Source organism: Cnephaeus nilssonii (assembly GCF_951640355.1).
Source record: "Cnephaeus nilssonii genome assembly, chromosome: 18".
Taxonomy (NCBI): domain Eukaryota; kingdom Metazoa; phylum Chordata; class Mammalia; order Chiroptera; family Vespertilionidae; genus Cnephaeus; species Cnephaeus nilssonii.
In genome coordinates this window covers 11,947,510-11,969,698 of record NC_137089.1, presented here as the reverse complement: position 1 = coordinate 11,969,698, position 22,189 = coordinate 11,947,510, and the positions used below count along the sequence as shown (strand labels likewise).

Here is a 22,189-nt window from a genome sequence, read left to right as displayed (position 1 = left end):
AATATATTTTTATTGATTTCAGATAGGAAGGGAAAGGGAGAGATAGAAAGAAACATCAATGATGAGAGAGAATCATTGATTGGCTGCCTCCTGCAAACTGGTCATGTGCCCTTGACCGGAATCGAACCTGGGACCCTTCAATCCACAAGCTGACGCTCTATCCGCTGAGCCAAACCAGCTAGGGCTACACCATCTCTTTAATAGCTCAAATAACTTAGTCCTAAGGAAGCTACAGTAATCCAAGTACCTATCTTAGAAGTAGTATCACTTTACAGAGATATAAAGTTTAGAGAATACTGAGGAAAGATGCATAAATGAATAAATAAATGATATAACCTTAAAATTTGTCTCTAAATACTAACTGTCAGCATATCTTACAGGATATGCTAAGTTCAAAACTCAAAACTGTTATTATTAGTAATAACTCAAGGTCTTGGCTTATATATTATTAACTGAAAGAAAATTGTCTGCTTCAAACCAGTCAGATTCAAACTCTTTTGACCCCTCACATAAGAAATATTACATCATTACCCAGCACAAGCGCACACATATGCAAACGTTTCTTGAAATATTACTGCCCTGTACTGCATGATGTATGCTACCAGGTTTTCTATTCTATGCCACATATTTTTTAATTCACACCATGACCCACTAAATGTTTTCATAATACACTAATTGGTCAGAAATCATAATCTGAAAAAGACTGTTCTAGATATCAAGAATAGAGCTTGCAAAGAAAAGATTATATATTGACTCATAGTCTTTTCCGATTAGAAAGTCACTCAACCTTCAGGGGTGTAAAACAACTATTGGCAACACCAAAACTTTTTTCAATAAGCATCTCTGGATTAATGCAAATGTTCAAACTCTAAAATAGTAAACACAGATACTGAAAAAAATAACTTTGCTCTAGAAAATTCTGAGAGCAAGAATTCACCTCTACTATGAAAGAAAATTAGTTCCTGGGCAGGATAAGGTTACCAGAAATGAGTCCTCAAATAACCATATGACTTAACCTTGAAATAAAATGATTTACCATTATCCAACTGGATTCTCAAATTATCCCTTCTTTTTCCCCTTTGGCAAGATTAAGTTTAGCTGCTTTGCCTCCCAGTAATTGCCCAAGAAGTTCAGTTACTTCCTAAAGCAACTTCTTAACTGTGATTTATGTCAGCATAAAAGAGGATATGAGTCCTTCTATTAGGTAAGGCAGAAAAGCACATGTTAATCCAAAAGCTACCTCAAGTAGTTCAGGTAGAACACAGCTCTGCTTTATACCACTAAAATAGGATGTTTTATGTTACGTTTATGTTTTTATGTTTTATGCTCCTAAAATAGACCCCTTCTCCCAATTCTGGATATCAGTATAAATTCTAATACAGGCTCTAAAAAGAATCATTAAAAATCTGGAACCTATTTTGAGTACATGCAAGTTAGCCCATAGAAGGTTGTTATCTGTGAAATTCACAATTGACAAAAGCATTAAATTTTTCTTAAACAAGTCATTTCTTAGAAGAAGAAAAATGTGCCTTGGCGGGTATTCTCAATGGGTAGAGCTATGGCCCTCGCAACAGAAGGTTGCAGGTTCAATTCCCAGTCCAGGGCACATACCTGGGTTGCAGGTTTGATACCCATCTCCAGTGGGGGGGGGGGGGGGGGGAGGATGGAAGGCAACCAATTGATGTGTCTCTCTATCTATCTATATCTATCTCTCTCTCTCCCCCTCCTTTCCACTCTCTCTAAAAATCAATGGAAAAAATATTCTCAGGTGAGGATTAACAAAAGAAAAGCAATGGGAAAGGGGAAGGGGAAGGGGAAGGGGGAGGGGAAGGGGAAGGGGAAGGGGAAGGGGAAGGGGAAGGGGAAGGGGAAGGGGAAGGGGAAGGGGAAGGAAACAAAATGTAATGAGACTCAAATGTTAAGCCTAAAACTGATTATTCTTTGCCAGGATTATTCTTTGCATATTATAAAATGAGCTGGTAGAATAAGTTTAGGGGTATATGTAATTAGAAATTTGGAAGGGTAAAAAGGTTACCCAATTAATAAATAAGAACAAGCTACAGTTTAATTTAATTTACAGGTTAATTTAAAACACCAGGAGTTTTTCCCAAGGAGTTAATTAGCAAGAAAAATTTTAGAAAACTCCAAAACCACCACACTACTCTAAGCAGAATTAGAAATGTTCAGTAATAAAATATCTTCGGGCACCTTCTCCAACTATAGCAATTTATTCTAAAGCCAGAGAGATTACTGAGGCCTTTTAGATACAGAGTTCTGAAGAATACAGAGCATCAGTGTTAACATCACTATAACACTAGTTAAAAATGTTCAATTCAAATGTAACTTAGAACATACATTTGAGGGAGGAGGGCTATGAAATTGTGTACCTAATTCCAGCCTCTGAGGTAAAGCAAATGGCGCCAGAAGACTGTCAAAAATTAACTAGGTTAAAACAAGCAGAAAGCCTTCAAACCTTTGGCACAGAGAGCAAGTGTATACCAATGTCACCTACATCTCAGAAAATAGAAGTGACTGATAAATAAAATAAAAAAGAAGTAACTGATAAACAATTCCTAACTGTAAAAAGATAGCAATGCACTTTGGCCACAGAACTAACATGTAATGATCAGTGTGTTTTTCTTCATTAAATATTTATCAAGGAACTTTTAAAAGTCACTACTGTCCCAGGTAAATAAATTTTTCAGAAAATAGAACAGATGGTCTCTCCCAATTAAAAACCTCTGTGTCTCTGTTAGTGAATTTTATAGTTTCTAGAAACTCAAAACAATCTAGTGTCTTTCCTCTGTTTATCAAGAAGCCAGGAGGACAAAAATACTATGTGTGGGAAATCAGAGGCAAGTTTTTTCAAGGAGAGGACATAAAAAAGAAGCTTAAGGAACAACCTACTGCAAAAGAGATTCAAAATTTGAATGAAAGACATTCCTAAGGGCTCTGGACTCAACCTGTTCTAAATTCATGCAACAAATGCACATGCACATACAGTCTAAATATTTCATAGCACTAAAGAATACTGAAAGTGTGAATTCTACAGAGTTACAACAATTAATAATAGGTGAAATTTTGGCTTTATCAAGCCCATTAGAAGTTACCTGGTGGCAAATCAGGATCTGTGGGAGCAGCCTGCTGAATTCTTCGAGGTTTTACTGATGATTTTGTATTCTCAGTAGTACTAGGGTTGGTAGAATTAGAACCACAGCTTTCATGGTCATCCTATATTGATTTTAAAGAAAGCAGCAAATAAGACCTCCGTTAGAAAACAAAAATTCTTATTTGATACCATACTAAGAAAATGATACAATAATAAAATATTAATCTTTTACATGATAGTATAGCTTCAAATGTTAGCGATATATTAGCAGAAGAAAAAATGTGTTTGCAATTTCAATACAATCAAAAAGTAAAATATTTACTATCATAAACGAAAATAAAATTTCGCATGTAATTATATTCATTTTAAGTTAATACAAAGCAAACTTCACAATGTTTCATTCCATAAAACAACTTCACCATTCAATCTTTACAATGACATCTTCTGTTATTTTGGGGGATGTTATAGACTCTAAATACTAAAAGACTACTACTATGAATAAAACTTTGCTGTAATTACTTTTAGTTCAACTTACATCCTTAAAAATGTCTGCAGTCATACACTTCTGCACAACGTTAACATTAAAAGCACACTATTAATTTTTGAAACATATGGTTGTCTCAAAAGCCCAGAAGTAAAACATGTTCATTAAAGAGATGTGAAAAAATTCCAAGTGAACTGCCAAAACTAGCATAATTATAAAAATATTTAACACTGAAACCATCTGAAATCACATACTGTATATAGATTACAGTGATGTCATAATAAACATTCCAGCCAAAATGCACTAAAAACTACGGCAGTCTAATAAATCTGGCATGCACAAGATGACAAACATTTTAAAGCAAAAGAAAGAACAAGTCATTTTTATTTTTCAAAAATTATTAGTAGCAAAAATATGGTAGAGAACATGGGCTAAATATGAGTTTTCAAATAGCTAAAAAAAAGATACAATGAATAAAGCTTCCCTACAAACTACACGCTTTTATTATTCAAAAGAAAAACAAACTAAGTAACTTTTCTAAACAAATTTATAATAAACCTGAAATTTCAGTGTACTTTAAAAATTAGCATAAATCACGGCACTCATAAAAATATATACTATGAAACAAACATTACCAAATGTGTAAACACTTATTTCTCAACTATGGATAGAAAATCATGTATAATTAGAAAATAATTATAGAGTATAATTAGAAAATAATACTTTGGATAACTTGAACTTGTTTTCATTTCAATTACATTTTATTTCAATTATAAGTCAGCTTCCATTCAATCCTGACCCAACTAAATTAAATAAAAAATAAAGCAAACAAGAATTACAATATTTACTATTAAAACAGAAATTATTGCCCTGGCCAGCGTGGTCCAGTGGCTAGAGCATCAGCCTGCCACCAAAAGGTCTCAGATTCAATTCCTGGTCAAGGACAGGTTGGGTCCCTGGCCTTGGTCAGGATATGTACAGGAGGCAACCAATTGATATATCTCTATATATATCTACCTATCTATCTATCTTTCTTTCTCTCCCTCCCTCCCTTCCTTCCACCCTACCTTCCACTATCTCTAAAAAAATAAAAAATAAATCAATGAAAAAATACCCTGGCATTAGGATTAGCACCAAAAAAAAAAAAAAAAAAGAAAAGAAACAAAAGAAAAATATCTAGAATTACTTCCATCATTAGTTTGAGTTCATCAGCTTTTAACCAGTATGCATCATGTTGGACTATTACACATTTTACTTCACTGAAAGGCTCTAATCCTAATAAAAGAATCTCTGTTCTCAAATACACTAGCTAAAATGTTTTGAGATAATATTTAACCCCAAACACATTACAATTACGTCTTTCTCTTTTTTGTTTTAAATATATTTTTATTGATTTCAGACAGGAAAAGAGAGGGAGAAAGAGATAAAAACATCAATAATGAGAGAGAATCATCCATCAGCTGCCTCCTGCATGCCCCCTACTGGGGCTCGAGCCCACAACCTGGCCATGTGCCTGACCAGGAATAAAACCATGACTTCCTGGTTCATAAGTTGATGCTCAACCACTAAGCCCCACCAGCCGGGCACAATTATATTTTCCTTATTTAGGTGGCAATTTTTCCAAAATGTATGGTAAACATATTTCATAGCAAAAGAATGTTTTCTCTTGAGGATCACCTAGCTAGTTCTGAAAATACTACCCCTTTGCTCCTCATGAAACAAGCAACAATGTCATTTCCTTACAAAAGTTCCTAACACAAGAAAAATGTGTCCAACACTGTATGTACATAGATCCATTGCTTTCATACTGACAGGTCATGGAATCATGTAGCATACTTTTCACCTCAGCCCTCATAGGGCTAGTCAATTAAAACTTGAAAACCGTCAACTCCCAGATTCACAATGGTATGAAAAAGACTGAGGACAAAACTTAAAACAAGTGAATGAATCATTCCAAGTCCTTGTTTAAAAAAAGACAGAGGTTAAAATGCAAGAGCTGAAGAAGGAGAAACTGAAAAGTGGAACCAAGAAGTAATGTGCTTTATGCTCTTCCACCTTGTGGCACCAAACTTGGCAAGCAAAGGACTAAGTATCATTTGGCAGCTCAAGTCACCAAAAGCACCTGAAACAGAGTGTAAGGGACTGGGAAATAGACTGCTACAACGTTCTTAGAGACAGTCACCTCTGTCCTCTCCAGTAACAAGTACAATGTCAATTGTCAGATGCAATAAAGAATGTCTAAGGGTAACACTGTACTTCGGAAAGTCAGAGCCAAATCCAGTCACCAAAGCACAAGCACACACTTGGAGAACACAAGAGAGAGCCGGGAAGAAACGAGAATCTCTGGTTCACCTCTACGCCGACAGTAATATCAATAAAGTTAATTCCAGTATTTAAAAAATCCGAGTGCATTAAGTAAAGGAGGAATGTGTATGTCCCTCTCTCGTCACACATCAACTTCAGCCACAGAAGCTGCTTCTGTCTTCTCTCCCATCCAGGGTAAGGGTAAGGGTTATGAGAAGAGAGGCTGGAGAAAAAGAAAGTTGACATTCCCTTGCATTCTTTTACTTAATCTTCTCAAAAGGAGGACTAGCTAACCTGACAGGCTAAAGCTGAACATTCATTAGGCGCGATTTTAACAGTGAAAAAGATCACCGCACTAACTTTAAACCTGTGTGCTGGGCCACTCTTCTATCTCTGAGATCCATGGTCCTCAGTAACAGGACCTGAGCCTCTTCCCCAGAGGATACAGTCATTAGCCATCTGTCCTCGGGTTCTTTTCACACACACAGCCACCTGACCCAGATACTGCCCCAGGCAGAGAACAATCAAACTATGCCAGCTAACAGCAACAAGTCAGGGAAAATTTGCTTATTATTGCCTATGGCATCCCATTTCTTCCTATCAACAGGTGAGCACCACGGTGCCAACCTCTCCTCCTCCCCTTTATTTAAACTACTGAATTAAAGTGGTTAAATCCACTCTTAGATTTGGGAGGTGAAATAGGCCAAAATTAAGGGAGAAAAGAACAAAAGTTATACTGAGGCATTCTGGCCTAAATCACATTCTACCATCTAATTTTTAGTACAATTCACAAAGCGGAATTGGGTGCCTGAACAGAATAAAAGTGTACTTTTTTTTCTTATATATAACGTCCCTCAGCAAGGAATATCTGGTCAAAGAAAAATATGTGTTAGGCAGTTTGAGAAAAAATAGGTAGGTAGTACCCTTAGCTAGGTATTTTACTTACCTACTTAAGAAATAATACTTATATGCATAAAAGATTAAGAATAATTTAAGTTAGTCATCAATGACCTTTATTGAGCACTTATCTGTGCCAGGCCTCAGTATTTTAAAGATGAGAAAATTAGAACTGAAGATGTTCCAAGGCCAGAAAGACAGGAAGTGAGAGAGCTGGGATGAATGCCCAGATCTATCTGATCAAAAAGTCCTTCCTGTAATCACTAAACTTGAAAGGAAGACGGGAAAGCAGGGAGAAAGGGAAGGGAAGAAGAAAGGCAGGAAGGGAGAAAAAAGAGACAAAAGGAACAAATTGTTTTATTTATGGCACTTCCAATGTGTCAACTACCGATAATAATCACATTATATTCATATGTCTTAATCCTCTTAACAATGCTATGAATTAGACACTACTCCCTATGCAAAAGTATCCCTATTTAAAGATAAGGAAACTAAGGAATGATGAGATTAATAGTTCAAAATCACACTGCTTTTAAATGGCACAATTCTAACCACGTTTTTCTATTATCATCCCTATGAGAAAAGGCCAAGTAAACAGTAAATACTAAGTACCACATATACTAAGAAGTCAGGAAAATGTCTCAAAAAACAAGGTTTGAAAAGACTGTGCCCTACAGAAAAAGAAAAAAGGCCACGACATTGAACACTATAATTAAGACTGTACTAGCACTTCTATTACAACCCCATATTTTAATTGATTCATAACATTCTTAGAAAGTCCTTCATGAAACTGAGACTTCCTCACATGTCTCAATATCCAACATGGCAAACAAGAATTATACCACACATAAAAATAAATTCACAGTTGATTAAAAGCTTAAATGTAAGACCTGAAACTTGAAAACTACTAGAAAAAAACATAGGGAATAAGCTCCTTGACATTGTTCTTGGCAATTATTTTTTTTATATGATACCAAAGGCACAGGCAACAGAAGTCAAGAAAAAATAAGTAGGACTACATCATATTAAAAAGCTTCTGCACAGCAAAGGGAGCTATCACAAAAATAAAAAGTTAACCTATGGGATGGGGGAATATATTTGCAAGCTGTGTTAGGAGTTAATATCTAAAATATAAAATAAACTCATAAAACTCAACAGCAAAAAACAACAACAATCCTATTTTAAAATAAGCAAAGAAAATTAGTAAACATTTTTCTAAAGAATATCTACAAATGGCTAACAGGTAGCTGAAAAGGTGCTAAATATTACTAACCATCAGGCAAATGCAAATCAAAACCACAGTGCTCTATCACTTCACACCTGTTAAGATGGTGATTATCAACCAAGAGATAACAAATGTTGAAAAAAGAAAACCTCTGAACACTGTTGGTGGTGATGTAAATTGATACTGTCAATATGGAACACAGTAAGGAGGATCCTCACAACTTTTTAAATAGAACTTTCATATTATCCAGCAATCCCACTTCTGGGTATATATCCAAAGGAAACAATATCCTGTCTTAAAGAGATAACTGCATCATTCCCACGTTCATTGCAGCATTACTAACAATAGTCCAGATATGGAAGCAATATGGATGAATAGATAAAGGAAATGTGGTGTATATACACAGCATGTGTGTATACATATATATCAGCTATGAAATGCAGTAGTACCTATAATAACAAAAGGGTAATATGCTAATTAGACCACACATCCTTCTGGATGAAGCCGGGGCCGGAGTGAAGCCCGGGTCCCGGGTGCCTGCCAGCAGCCAGAGGGAAGCCGCCTGGGTCCTGGGTCCTGGGTGCCTGCCAGCAGGAGGAGGAGGGAAGCCCAGGTCCCGGATGCCTGGTGCCAGAGGGAAGCCGGTGCCAGGAGCCGGGGGAAGGCCTACTCTTGCACAAATTTCCTGCATCAGGCCTCTAGTTCAGCTATAAAAAAGGAATCTATTTGGACTGCTACAACAAAATACCACAGATAGGGTAGCTTATAAACAACAGAAACTTATTTTAGTTCTGGAAGCTAAAAGTCCAAGATCAAAGGTGCCAACATGATCCTGTGAGGGACCTCTTCTTGGTTCACAGCTGGCGCCCTTTCACTGTGTCCTCACATGACAGAGAAAGCAGGAATCTCTCTGGAGCCTCTTATAAGGCACTAATCCCATTCACAAGGGATCCACTTCCAAAAACCCTCACCTCCTAATTCCATCATATTTGGGAGTTAGGATTTCAACATATGAATTTGAAGGGATACATTCAAACCACAGCAGCACTCCCCGGACTGTGGGACTCGGGCGTGGAGCCCACGCCATCCTGAAGGGGAGAACGGCCTTTTCCAGGAACTCATCAGCACCACCAACCAGACAGGCCTTGGAACTGCCCGCGACCCAGCAGCCACTCCAGCCAAAATCCTGCTGCCCACCCGCAGACCCGCAGACCCTGGGACCTCCACCTCCAAAGGTGCACTGCTCCGGCAGCAGTAAGTGCAACTTCCCCCTCCCCAGCGGCAGAACTCCGGACACCACATTTGCACGTGTCCAGCACGCAGGCATCCAGAGCACACCACTCCGTAGGCAGCACCTGGGAGCCACTGGGAGCCCCCGCTGGGTGTGATTTTGTACAGACAAGGGTGCGCTGCCCCGCAGTAGAAATTCTGAACTCCCTCTTCCTGAATAACTGCTCACGGACACCCCAGCTGGGCAACTTCAGTGCCAGGGCCCCGCAGAGTGCGTCAGAGCTCTGCACAGGCAAAGGGACCTCCACAGTCGCTCATTTCCAAGGGCAAGCACCCTGAGCCCATCTATCCACAGGGCGCTCATGTGAGCCGCTGTGAGCTCTCGCTAGGTGCGATCTTAGACAAACAGGGATGCACTCCCCCTCCCCCAGGCAGTAGAAATTCTGAATTCACTCATTCTGGATACCTGCCCACAGACGCCTAAATTATGCGGCTTCAGTGCCAGGGCCCTTCAGAGGGCTTCAGTGTGCCTCAGTGTGCCTCGCTGGGAAATGCACCGTGGGTGCCCCTGTGAGCCGCCAATGAGAGCACACGCGCCTATCTACCACAGGTGCAGCAGCAAAAGCTGAGTCTGCCCACCTCACAACTACAGAACTCTGGACACCACAGTCACGCCTTTCCAGAGCACAGGCCCCCTGAGCCCCATTATCCCAACAGGCGGTCCCTGGGGGCCATTGTGAGTCCCCGCTGGGCACGCGTGGTTTCAATCAAGGGCGCAAGACAGCAAAAATTGGGACACCCCCCCCATGGCTGCTGACTTCTAGACACCGCAGTTGCGCCTTTCCAGCTCGCAGGCCTACATCAAGAGAACCCAAATAGCTCAAGTAGGGAGCTACACTAGATTACCAAGCCCAGGAGACATGAGAGATCACACCAGTAGCACCATCCCCAAAAGAACCTGGGTAGCAAAGCAATTGGATCTACAATTAAAACATTACAGCAAAACATGGGAAGACAAAAAAGCAATCCCCAAAGGAAAAAGAGGAATCACCAGAAAGGGAGTTAAATAAAATTGAGGCTAGCAACATACCAGAGAAAGAATTCAGAGTAATGGTTATAAGGATGCTCAAATGGCTGGATGACAAATACACACAACTCAATGACAAATACACAAAACTCAATGAGAATTATAAGGAGCTGAATGAGAATGTCACCAACATGAAAAGGAACCAAGAGGAGATGAAGAACGACATAGCCGCAATAAAGAACACAATGGAAGGCTTAAATAGTAGACTAGAAGAGGCTGAGGACCGCATCAGCGAATGAGAAGACAAGGTAGAAAAAACACACACAAACACAGCAGCAACTGGAAAGAAGACTTAAAAAGCAAGAGGAGAGCCTAAGGGAGCTTTGGGACAACACAAAACAAAACAACATTCACATAATAGGGGTACCAGAAGGAGAGGAAGAGAAGCAAGATATAGAAAACCTGTTTGAAGAAATAATAACAAAAAACTTCCCTGATATTGGCAAGAAAAAACTATGCAAGTCCAAGAAGCACATAGAGTCCCAAACAAGATGAACCCCAAAAGACCGACACCAAGACACATCATAATTAAATTGGCAAACACCAACGACAAAGTAAGAATCTTAAAGGCTGCCAGAGAGAGACAAAAAGTTATCTACAAGGGATCTCCTAATAGAATGTCAACAGATTTCTCAAAAGAAACACTCCAGGCCAGAATGGAATGGAATGAAATTTACAAAGTGATGCAAAGGGAGGGACTGAACCCAAGAATATTATACCCAGCAAGGCTATCATTCAAAATTGAAGGTGGAATAAGGAGCTTCACAGACAAAAAAGGGCTAAGAGAGTTTATCACTACCAAGCCAGCAATGCAAGAAATGCTAAAGGGACTGATGTAAAAAGAAGATAGAGAAAGGCAAAAAGAAGCTCAAACATTAAGGAAAAATATGACAACAAACAAGTACTTATCAATAATAACATTAAACGTAAATGGATTAAATGCACAATCAAAAGACAAAGGGTAGCTGAATGGATAAGAAAACATGACCCATATATTTACTATCTGCAAGAGATCCACCTCAGAACAAAGGATTCATAAAGATTGAGAGGGAAGGGATGGAAAAACATTTTTCAGGCAAATGGAAATGAGAAAAAAGGTGGGGTTGCAATACTTATATCTGATAAAATTGACCTCAAAGTAAAGGCCATAACAAGAGATAAGGAAGGCCACTACATAATACTAAAGGGAGCAATTCAACAAGAAGATATAACTCTGGTAAACATATATGCACCCAATACAGGAGCACCTAAATACATAAAACAACTTCTGGAAGACATCAAGGGAGAGAATGATAGCAATACAGTCATAGTAGGGGAGTTTAATACCCCACTGACACCACTGGATAAATCATCTAAACAAAAAATCAGCAAAGAAACAGCAATCCTAAATGACTCACTAGATCAGATGGACTTAATTGACATCTTTAGAACATTTCACCCTAAAACTACAGAATATACATTCTTTTCCAGTGCACATGGAACATTTCCAAAGACAGACCACGTATTAGGACACAGGCAAAGTCTCTTCAAATTCAAGAAGATAGGAATCATAACAAGTATCTTCTCAGACCATAATGGAATAAAACTAGAAATCAACTACAATAAAAACAATGAAAAAAAAATCAAACACTTGGAGGCTAAATAGCATGCTATTAAACAATGATTGGGTTACCAAAGAGATCAAAGAAGAAATTAAAACATCCTGGAAACAAATAATGAAAACACAACAATCCAAAATCTATGGGACACAATGAAAGCAGTCCTGAGAGGGAACTTCATAGCTCTACAGGCCTACCTCAAAAAATAAGAAAAAATGGTAATAAATTATCTAACCTTGCAACTTAAAGAACTAGAAAGAGAGCAACAAGAAAAGCCCACAGTAACCAGAAGGAAGGAAATAATAAAGATCAGAGCAGAAATAAATGACATAGAGACCAAAAAAACAATACATAAGATCAATGAAACCAAGAGCTGGTTCTTTGAAAGGATAAACAAGATTGATAAACCTCTAGCCAGGCTCACCAAGAAACAAAGAGAGAGGGCCCAAATAAACAAAATCAGAAATGAAAGAGGTGATGTAACAACTGACCCCACAGATATACAAAGGATTGTAAAAAAAATACTATGAACAACTCTACTCCAACAAACTGGACAACCTCGATGAAATGGACACATTCCTAGACGCTCTATCCACTGAGCCAAACCAGCTAGGGCTAGGTCAAAGATTTTAAAAGTTTACTTTTTTAGGTGGTACAAAGACCAGAATAAATAAGTACTTTAAAAACAAGTTTACTACTCTCTTCAGGTCGAAAAGCTTTTTGCAAGACTTATTAACACTGCAGAGAAAGCATATACAATCATGGAATAAAAGAATTTTGTAGAAAGTCTTGTCCTATTTTACAGATGAGGCCCACAGGGGCTAAACAAGCAAGAATATGCAAAAGGAGAAGAGTACATAATTAAATGTAAGTTACTGGTAATGTTTTAATGTTTTCTTTCTTGAGCCATGTGTTGGGTCCACAGTATTAGAGCCGACTAAACTAGCTAAATAAACAGACAAATCAGACTTGGGCCATTAACAATGATATGTCATGATGTCATGAATTAAATTCTGTATGTGAAGTCCAAAGAAGGAAAAGGAAAAAAAGTACTCAATTAAAATCTGCAGATCTAAAGGTGGGTATGAACTGGCAACAAATATGTCTCTCAGAGTCAATAGCAAAAAGTTAATAAATATTTTCTGAGTGAAATATCAATTTATTGAAAATAACTTACCTTACCTAATACAATTTGGTCACCTTCTCAATGGGAAAAATCTCTATAATTAAATTTGATTACAAAGATATGCTAAGGCATTACATTAGTATATATTATAACTATTATCACTAGTCACACTCAAATCATTATAAATCTCTGTAATTGTCTTTTGTGAAGGAAATTATATCATAATCTTAGCAATACTTTTGAAGTGCATTAAAGAGGAGGAAATCTAATGTTGGTAGAATTAATTAAACTTTACAAATTAGACATGCCTTATCAAGACATTTAGCAATATTATATTTTTGCAATGATCTTTTCTGGATGAAACCTCAGATTTCTAACAGTTAAATTGTATTTTATTACATTTTCATATATTAATATTACTTTAACAGATTAATATCTATAACTCTAAAAGGCCTCTTCATTTAACCTACCACCCTACACTAACTTTATTTAGAAAATAAGTCTTTTCTTCATTGTGATTCTACAAAATAACTTCAAATAATTAAAATTATTCAGTTTATTAGTACATGTATAATTTTTAACTTAATTTCCCACTTTACTAATCAAGGCTCCAAATAGGAAAATAAACTGTTTAAAAATGTGTTTCATCTATAATGCTTTTATTGAAAAATTAATTACAATCACTAGCATAAACCCAAGTAACACTCTCCAGGGGTGTACACTGCTGAATAATTTGTCCAAATGTCAGTTACAATTCTCACAAATCCTTTCTACATCAAAATTTTAAACATCTGTAAAAAATACTTGTTGTGAGAGTGGTTTACAATCATGACACTTTGACCTTTTGCTATGCACACCACAAAACTCAAATCTCAAATACCATGCAAGCAGGAAATCTGGATCATTCCTGCAGTAGCCATCTGCATGGTCCAATATCAAATATTAGTTCTAGGTGGCACTAAGTCATGTGTTACAAATCTTTTTCTGCAGCCTCTATAATTAGTTGTAATTTGCCTTTTCTAAAATGTGTTTCTTATGGGACATCTGGCCTTGAAAACTCCACCTACCCGTTGAAAAAATACTTAGTGTCTGGATTTTTTTTTTTCTCATAATAAGAAGCACTATATGGGTGCCATAACGAAGGCCAGACTTTTTTTTTTTTTTAATTAAATTCCAAGGACAGATGATGACTAAGAACCATTTAAGTATTACAAAATAAAAATGTAAAATAAACTTTGTTGCAATGTAACTATCTACAGATTTCTAAACCAATCTCCCAAGTATTTAAAGTTCACAAAATCAATTTTCAAGGGAATATATAGCACTGGTCTACTTACGTCAAGAAACTACATTAGTAAGTTAAATTGGATAATACAGGTTTTGAATCAAAGATTTCAAAAAAGAAAAAAAAGATTTCAGCCCAGTTAGTTGATATGACACTCAAAGAATGTACTTAAATTAGGAAATGATTTTAATAATTCATAATTAACCTTAACTAACTTCAAAAGATTTAAGTTATATTTAGGATACACTAAAATTGCCTTAAGTTCAATTCATTTGGTTACAGAAAGTCTTCCCTAAAACTGAAACTTAAATATGGATTAAGAAGAAAGTAGTAAAAATGAATGACAGAGACACTACTTTTCTGCAAGATGAAAGGGAAAAAAATTATCACAATTATGCTGCTTTCCAGATCTATTTGCTTCCTAGACCAGAACATTTTTGGTAGAAACTCCTTAAAATCAATATTACACCTTTATAATAAAACACTAAAAAGAAACGTAAGATGGGTTAAAGAATAAATAAGTCAGAAAAGGCCTGGCCAGTGTGGCTTAGTGGTTGAGCACTGACCCATGAACCAGGAGATCACGGTTCGATTCCCGTTCAGGGCACATGTTTGGGTTGTAGGCTTGATCCCCAGTAAGGGGCACGCAGGAAGTAGCCAATCAATAATTACCTCTCATCACTGATGTTTCTCTCTCTCTCTCCTTTCCTCTCTCTGAAATCAATTTTTTTTTAAAGTCAGAAGAGAATCAGTTTCTGATGACAAAACCTCAGACAACAATGAAATTTGGTAAATAAAGGCAAATTTAATATATTTTTATCTTCTCAAAAATAACTTGAGATTTTCACCTTTTAGAAATGTCACATAAATAAAAAGCCATGTGGTTATTATGCAAAAATTCAAAAACTGGACACAATCAGACTTCACTTCTAGTGGATACTGGTAATAGCAATCTACATGATCCCTTTTAGGGCTATGATCGGATTAAGTGAAATTAGTATGAAAATATCCCTTGGGATATTTTACCCAAATTTAAAACATCCTTTTGCAATTAATTATGTTACTTAACAGGCATATAAAAATAGTAAGTATATAAGCTAACATTTATTTATGTAAAGGTTGACATATCCCAAAAGTTAAAGAAATATTCAAACACTAATAACTAGAAAATTGGTTAACATAAACAAACAATAATTTCATACCTGCATTCCATCTTTAAGTTTCAAAATGCATTCCATTGTGTTAATGGTGATTACCACTGGTTCCGAACCCAGTTTTGTCCACGGTACATGGATCCTCAATTCGTGAATATGTCCACTTAAAAAAGTGAATGGTAATTTCAATTCCTTAAGACACAAAATATTAAATAAGTTAAGTGCTTGATGTTTTTTCATTCTAATATTCAAATTACTTTCTTAAAACAAAATGAAATTTACAACACAAAAATAGTTTGGCAATTATTGTTCATCAAAAAGTAGCGTCAGTAACCTACTAAACTACAAAAACCAATTGTGCAAGTTACACTTAAACTACTGAACCTATCTAGGCCTGAGTTTCTTTACTCTGATGAATGGAAATAATATATAATACCTAGTACTTGGTAAAGGCTCATATATGGTAGTGGTAGTGGGGGCAACAGTCACCATAGTAAATAGCAGCAATACTAGACATAACTGCAATGGTATATTATTTAAAATCTCCACCTAAAAATACGTTCCCAAGTGTGTTATAAACTACAAGTAGCATTATAAGGCAAGTTGAAAGGGGGGTTGAAATCGAGAAAGGAGCATGACCTGACAAAATAAAAGTTGACCAACTTTAACAAAAAACTTACTGAACTTTACTTAAAGACTGTACCTGGATATTATATGGTCCATAACTATGAAATGTTTTTCTAACAGGTTTCCATTATTATTGGATAGAGAGTTAAAAATGAAAACATAACTGTCACTCAATCATTTTATACTAATTTATTTCACTTCCCAATAAAATTTTTGTTAAAAATCAACAAAGAAAATAAAATATTTAGATTGTACTTCAACAACATTTTTAAAGTTCTTGTAACTCTACTTATGAAAGTTAAAATAAACATTACGCTTATTCATTCATCCAACAATTGCTCACCTACTTGGTTTAGCAAGATAGCTAGTAAAATAGCTAAATATATATAGGTAGTAGGTAAATTGGTTAAGACAAATAATAACTCTGGAGCCAGCGACATGAATTTAAATCTTACTCTTCTATTTAATCAGCCCAAGGACAACGAGCAACTTGTTTAATATATCTGTGACTCAGTTTACTATCTGTAAAATCTGGATAAGACTAGTAGTAGCTTTGAGGATTAAACTAATTAATTTGTATAAAGTAATTAGAAAACTGTTTCCTAAAAGAGCTATCACTATTTTTTATTATTATTATTGATTTCAGAGAGGAAGGAAGAGGGAGAGAAATAGCAATGATGAGAGAGAATCACTGACTGGTTGACTCCTGCACACACGCGCACACACACACACCCACTGGGGATTCGAGGAGGCAATTAGGCATGTGCGCTGACCAGCAATAGAACTGTGACCTGGTTCAGAGATCAACACTCAACCACTGAGCCATGCCGGTCAGGCAAAGAGCAACCATTATTAAGATGCTAACTATTATTTTTTTAAATATATTTTTATTGATTTTAGAGAGGAAGGGAGAGGGAGAGAGAAAGAAAGATCAACAATGAGAAAGAATCATTGATCAGCTGCCTCCTGCATGTCCCCCACTGGGGATTGAGCCCGCAACCCAGGCATGTGCCCTTGACGGGAATCGAACCTGCGACCCTTCAGTCCGAAGGCTGATGCTCTATCCACCGAGCCAAACCAGCTAGGGCGGTAACTATTATTATTATTATAAATATCTGGGCCTACTGTATGTTTTCACAAGTTTTTTAAAAGACAGAATATTAATCATCTATTTCTACTATTCTAATCAATTGTCAAAATTTTTTCATATTTCTCATTATTACATTAATTTTAAAGCTGACATAATTTCAAGCGTTAGTCAACTGGCACAGATTAAATTTTGTTTTGTGTCCATAACAAAAACAATGTTTATTGAGTATTATTCTGTATCAGGCTCTGTTCTAAGAACTTTACCTGCATGCCAACTATTTAATCCTTATAAGAACCCCAAAAGGTAAATACAAATGAAGATTAGGAGGCGTGGTCAAGTAAAGGTCAAGTAACTTCCCTGGTTTATCTAGGAAAGCCAGGACACAAAACTGGAAAATCGGATGCCAAGCCTTGCTCTTAGCCACAATTATACTACATCTACACTCCAGTTATGAGCACTGAATGCCTTTCCAAATACATCTGTATGGACAATGAGCCAATAACATCTCCACCTCTACCACTCCCTGATTTGTGTAACAATGATACATTTGTGAAATGGCTACCAAAGTTGCAGTCTATGGGCCAAACTGAATTTTCTCAGAGAGAAATTAAAAGACACCTGAACCCTTGAGTGAGGATTAACAAACAAAAAAAGTTAAAGGAAAAAACTGATAAACTGGACTCAGTAAAATGAACTCTATTCATCAAAACACACTTTTAAGAGAGCAAAAAGACATGCCACACACTGGGAGAAGATACTGCAAAACATGTATCTGCCAAAAGACTCATTTCCAAAATATATAAAGAACTACTATACATCAATAAGAAAATGTTATTTAAAAAGGCAAAAGAATCAGAAACTTTACAAAAGAGAATATCCAAATAGCCAATGAACAACACTGCAAGTGACCGTCATAAATCATTATGAAAATGCAATTTTAAATGAAATACTACTTACACCCACCAAAAAGGTTAAAATTAAAATACTAAGATGGTGTCATAGGTAAACACATCCTCCCACAACCACATCAAAATTACAACTACACTACAGAGGAAACCATCATTCAGAATTGCCTGAAAGCTAACTGAACAGAAGTCCTACAACTAGGGATTTAAAGAGGAAAACAAATCAAGACTGGTAGGAGGGGAGAAGACACAGAGGGCTGGCCCACACCCATGTGTAGTGGATAAAAATTAGAACGAGTATCTCCACTGCAGAGGTCATCCCTGAGAAGCAAGGGGTCCCAGCCCCACACCAGGCCCCCCTAGCTCAGGATTCCAGTGCCAGGAAGAGAAGTCCCCAGACGTCAGGCTGTAAAAACCAACAGGGATTGTACATGAGTGAGGAGCAGGGCTGCTGGAGTCACAGGCAGTTCCTCTTAAAGGGCTCGCACACGGACTTACTTGGACTCACTCCTGAGCTCCAGCACTTGGGCAGCAGGTTGAAAGGAATCACGGACATATGGAGAGGAAATGAATTGTCTGGCATCAGGGCCAGAGCTGGAGGGCAGCCAAACAAAAGTTCTAGCAGAAGCCATTGTTCCCTTTCTGAGGACCCCACCCCCACCACAGAGCCAGCATCTCTATCTCCATCAACCCGGCTCAAGTTCACCCCACTCTACTGATTCCCTGAGACCCCTCTCAACTTGCAGGCCAACCCAAGCTGTTTCCAGTGGCTTACCCATATAAATGGCTTGTCTTTGCTCATGCTTCAGACTTTCCTAAAATCTCTCAAACAAGCAGCATCTGGCCCTGGTGTGCTCCATACCTCTTAAGTAGCCCCAAGCCCGACACTAACAGCAGCTGGCACTGGTTCACAGCTTAGTCTCACCTGGATACTTTCAAGCCAAGCACAAGTAGCAGCCATCTATAGATCATTTTGTAACTCATGCCAGGTGGACCTAGGCAAAATACAGGCAGCTGCTGACCTTGGCCTATACCTCCAGGGAGGCCCCAGAGCCAGCACACCACTGGACAGCTTCAGATCAAGTCCAAGCACCACCCAACCACCTCCACAAGCAACTCACTCAGCTGGCACCAGGGCACCGCTGACAGAAGTCCTGCTCTGTGGGGTGGGCCCCTGCACAAGTGATCCTCCATGGTGGGTGGTGATTACAACCAGTCCTTGCAGCTGATCAGTCTGGGGTCATACCTGGAGTGCCCAGCTCAGGCTATTGGGGAGGCTGTTGCACTGGACCCTACAGAACAAATGCTACATAGGGCCACTCTACCAAGCCCAAGAACTTTAGCAGGAAAAAACACAGAAACAAACACAAGGAGGCTGCCAAAATCAGAAGACAACGAAACATGTTTGCACCATCCTGTGGTAGTTGAGCTTTGATTGCCATTGGCATATCAATATAAAGTATTTACCCCCCCAGTAAGCACAGAGTCCCAAACAAGATGAACCCAAAGAGACCCACACCAAGACACATCATAAATAAAATGAAAAGGTTAAAGACAAAGAGAGAATCTTAAAAGCACCAAGAGCAATGCAGTTAGTTACCTAAGCGGGAGCTCCCATAAGACTGTCAGCTGATTTCTCAACACAAACTTTACAGGCCAGAAGGGATTAGCAAGAAATACTCAGAATGATGAAAAGCAAAGGCCTATAACTGACATTAGTCTACCCACCAAAGCTATCATTTAGAATCATAAGACATATAAAGAACTTCCCAGACAAGGAAAAGCTAAAGGAGTTCATCACTACCAAACCAGTATTACATGAAATGTTAAAGGGTCTTCTTTAAGAAAAAGAAGAGGCCCTGGCCAAGCCAAGCAGCTCAGTTAAAGTATCATCCCAATACGCCAAGGTTCGATCCTGCTTAGGGCACATATAGGAGTCAACCAATGAATGCATAGATAAATGGAATAGCAAATGTCTCTCTCTCTCTCTCTCTCTCTCTCTCTTTCTCTCCCTTCCTCTCTCTCTCTAAAATCAATAAATAAAGGGGGGGAGATCAAAAATATGAACAATAAAATGGCAATAAATACATATCTGTCAACAAATGAATCTAAAAAAACAAAATAAACTAAGAAGCAGAACACAAACAGACTCAGATACACAGAACATTTTGACAGTTGCCAGATGGGAAGGCGGTTGGGGGAATGGGTGAAAAAGGTGAATGGATTAAGAAATACAAATTGGTTGTTACAGAATAGTCAAGGGGATGTAAAGCAGAGCAGAGGGAATACAGAGTCAATAGTATTCTAAATTCTGTGCATGGTGTCAGATGGGTACGAGATTAACCAGCATGATCAATTAGTAAGTTATATAATGTCTAATCGCTGGGGTGTACACCTGAAACTAATATATTATTGTACGTCAACTGCAATTGACAAACAGAAAATGATTAAAGCCAAAAAATAAAAGTAAATAAAAAATACCAGACATATCAAATAATAGTAAAAATGTGAGTAACTGGGAGCCCTCATGCATAGTTGGTGAGAATGTAAATTGTTACAACCACTCCACAAAACTATTTGACACTATCCATTAAAGCAACATCGATTAAAACTAAACTTAAAACTACAGATATACACTTACGGGAAACTAATACGTATGTTCACCAAAATACAGGTACAATAATGTTCATAAGAGCTTTCTTCGCAAATAGTCAAAAGCAGAAGAAAATTGTGAATCTTTATACAACTGAATACTACAAGGCAATACAAAGAACAAGCTACCACTCGTGCAAAAACATGAGTCAATCTTAGCTATAATGTTGAAGAAGCCAGACACATTTCCCATTTATTTACAATTCAAGGACAGGTAATATTTGCCTGTGTTGAAAGAAGTCAGAATAGCCATCATCTGTATGGGGGGTTAGGAGGGTTATTAATTGTAAAGGGGCACAGGGGAGCCACTTGGGGTGCAGGAAATATTCTATTTCTTGATCTGGATGGTAGTTACACAGGTATATACATATGTAAAAATTGAGCTGCATACTTAGCATTTGTGTGCATAATTAACGTTGAAGAAAGCGGGAGGAACCAGAATATTATTTCCTAGTGTTAACTCCAGATTATTCAATAACAGTGGAAAGAGTGAAATATAACTAAAAATTATTGGTAACTATCACCATCAGAGTAACTCTTTCCTTATCTCCTAAAAAACAATTGGTCTCTGACTCTTCTGATTTTCCACACGTTTGTATCCTCAAACCTAATAGAGTTGTCAGACATACCTTAGTACTAAATGAAATAGTAAGTATATGAACTTTGAAGTTACAGTTTATTGGATCAGAGCATCCTCACATTAAAAAAAAAAAAAACACTAAAAAAAAGTGACTAAGAAAGAAGTTTTCAGTTTTGCTGGCATTCTCAGTGTGTCCATTCTATATTTTGAGAATGCCATGCGTAATGTCACCTTTCCTACTATGAGACACAACTTTCCTCAACATCTTGCTTTCTTTCAGACCCTTCCATTCCCCAAAGGGAGAATGGGAATGTATTATTTTCTAGCATCACACAAAACTTAGCCATGTAAATCAGCCTGTTCGATAAGGCCTGATAATTGAGTAAATAAGCTGAGCGATTCTAACAAGAACAATGACATTGTTTTCCTATTTGATGAGGCAACTTTTGGAGATCTGATTCTAACAAACCATCACGAATGATACAGCATAAAAATATACCTTTGTAAAGGAAGGTATCTAGTTTCAGGATAGCCAAAAATAGTTTAACAGGGGGGAAAAATTCATTTTTAAAACATAAAGTCAAAGTGTAGGGAACAACGGGTTACTTCTACACAAGCTGAAAATGTGTCCAATAAATGACAACGACACAGTTTACCTGTTCCAGCACATCCAACTTCAACTCGAGCTTGCTGAGAACCACATCTCCACCCCATAGCGAAAGCTGCAGATCTGATGGCTTTAGGTTCTTGATGTAGCGATTCACATAGCTCATTAAAATTGGAGTCACATATGACTCCAGCATCGTTTAAGGTGCAGAGAAGTCAAAGTCAGAAGC

General features: G+C 37.5%; 1 protein-coding gene across 8 annotated transcripts in view; it reads right to left on the bottom strand.

Moving 5' to 3' along the window:
* The window catches only part of VPS13B (vacuolar protein sorting 13 homolog B), a 604,787-nt gene that overhangs the window by 581,925 nt on the left and 673 nt on the right, over window positions 1-22,189 (bottom strand). For 7 of the 8 annotated variants that reach the window (XR_013814943.1, XM_079796380.1, XM_079796377.1 and 4 more), the window contains exons 2-4: window positions 22,010-22,188; window positions 15,548-15,691; window positions 3,111-3,231 (exon numbers count right to left, since the gene is read on the bottom strand). Coding sequence is in view for 7 of the 8 variants with exons in the window: in XM_079796380.1 (XP_079652506.1) it covers window positions 3,111-3,231; window positions 15,548-15,691; window positions 22,010-22,156 (412 nt within the window). In the remaining variant the exon portion in view is untranslated. Of the gene's footprint in view, window positions 1-3,110; window positions 3,232-15,547; window positions 15,692-19,242; window positions 19,386-22,009; window position 22,189 lie in introns of those variants that run through there. The other variant, XM_079796382.1, reaches the window with a different exon arrangement.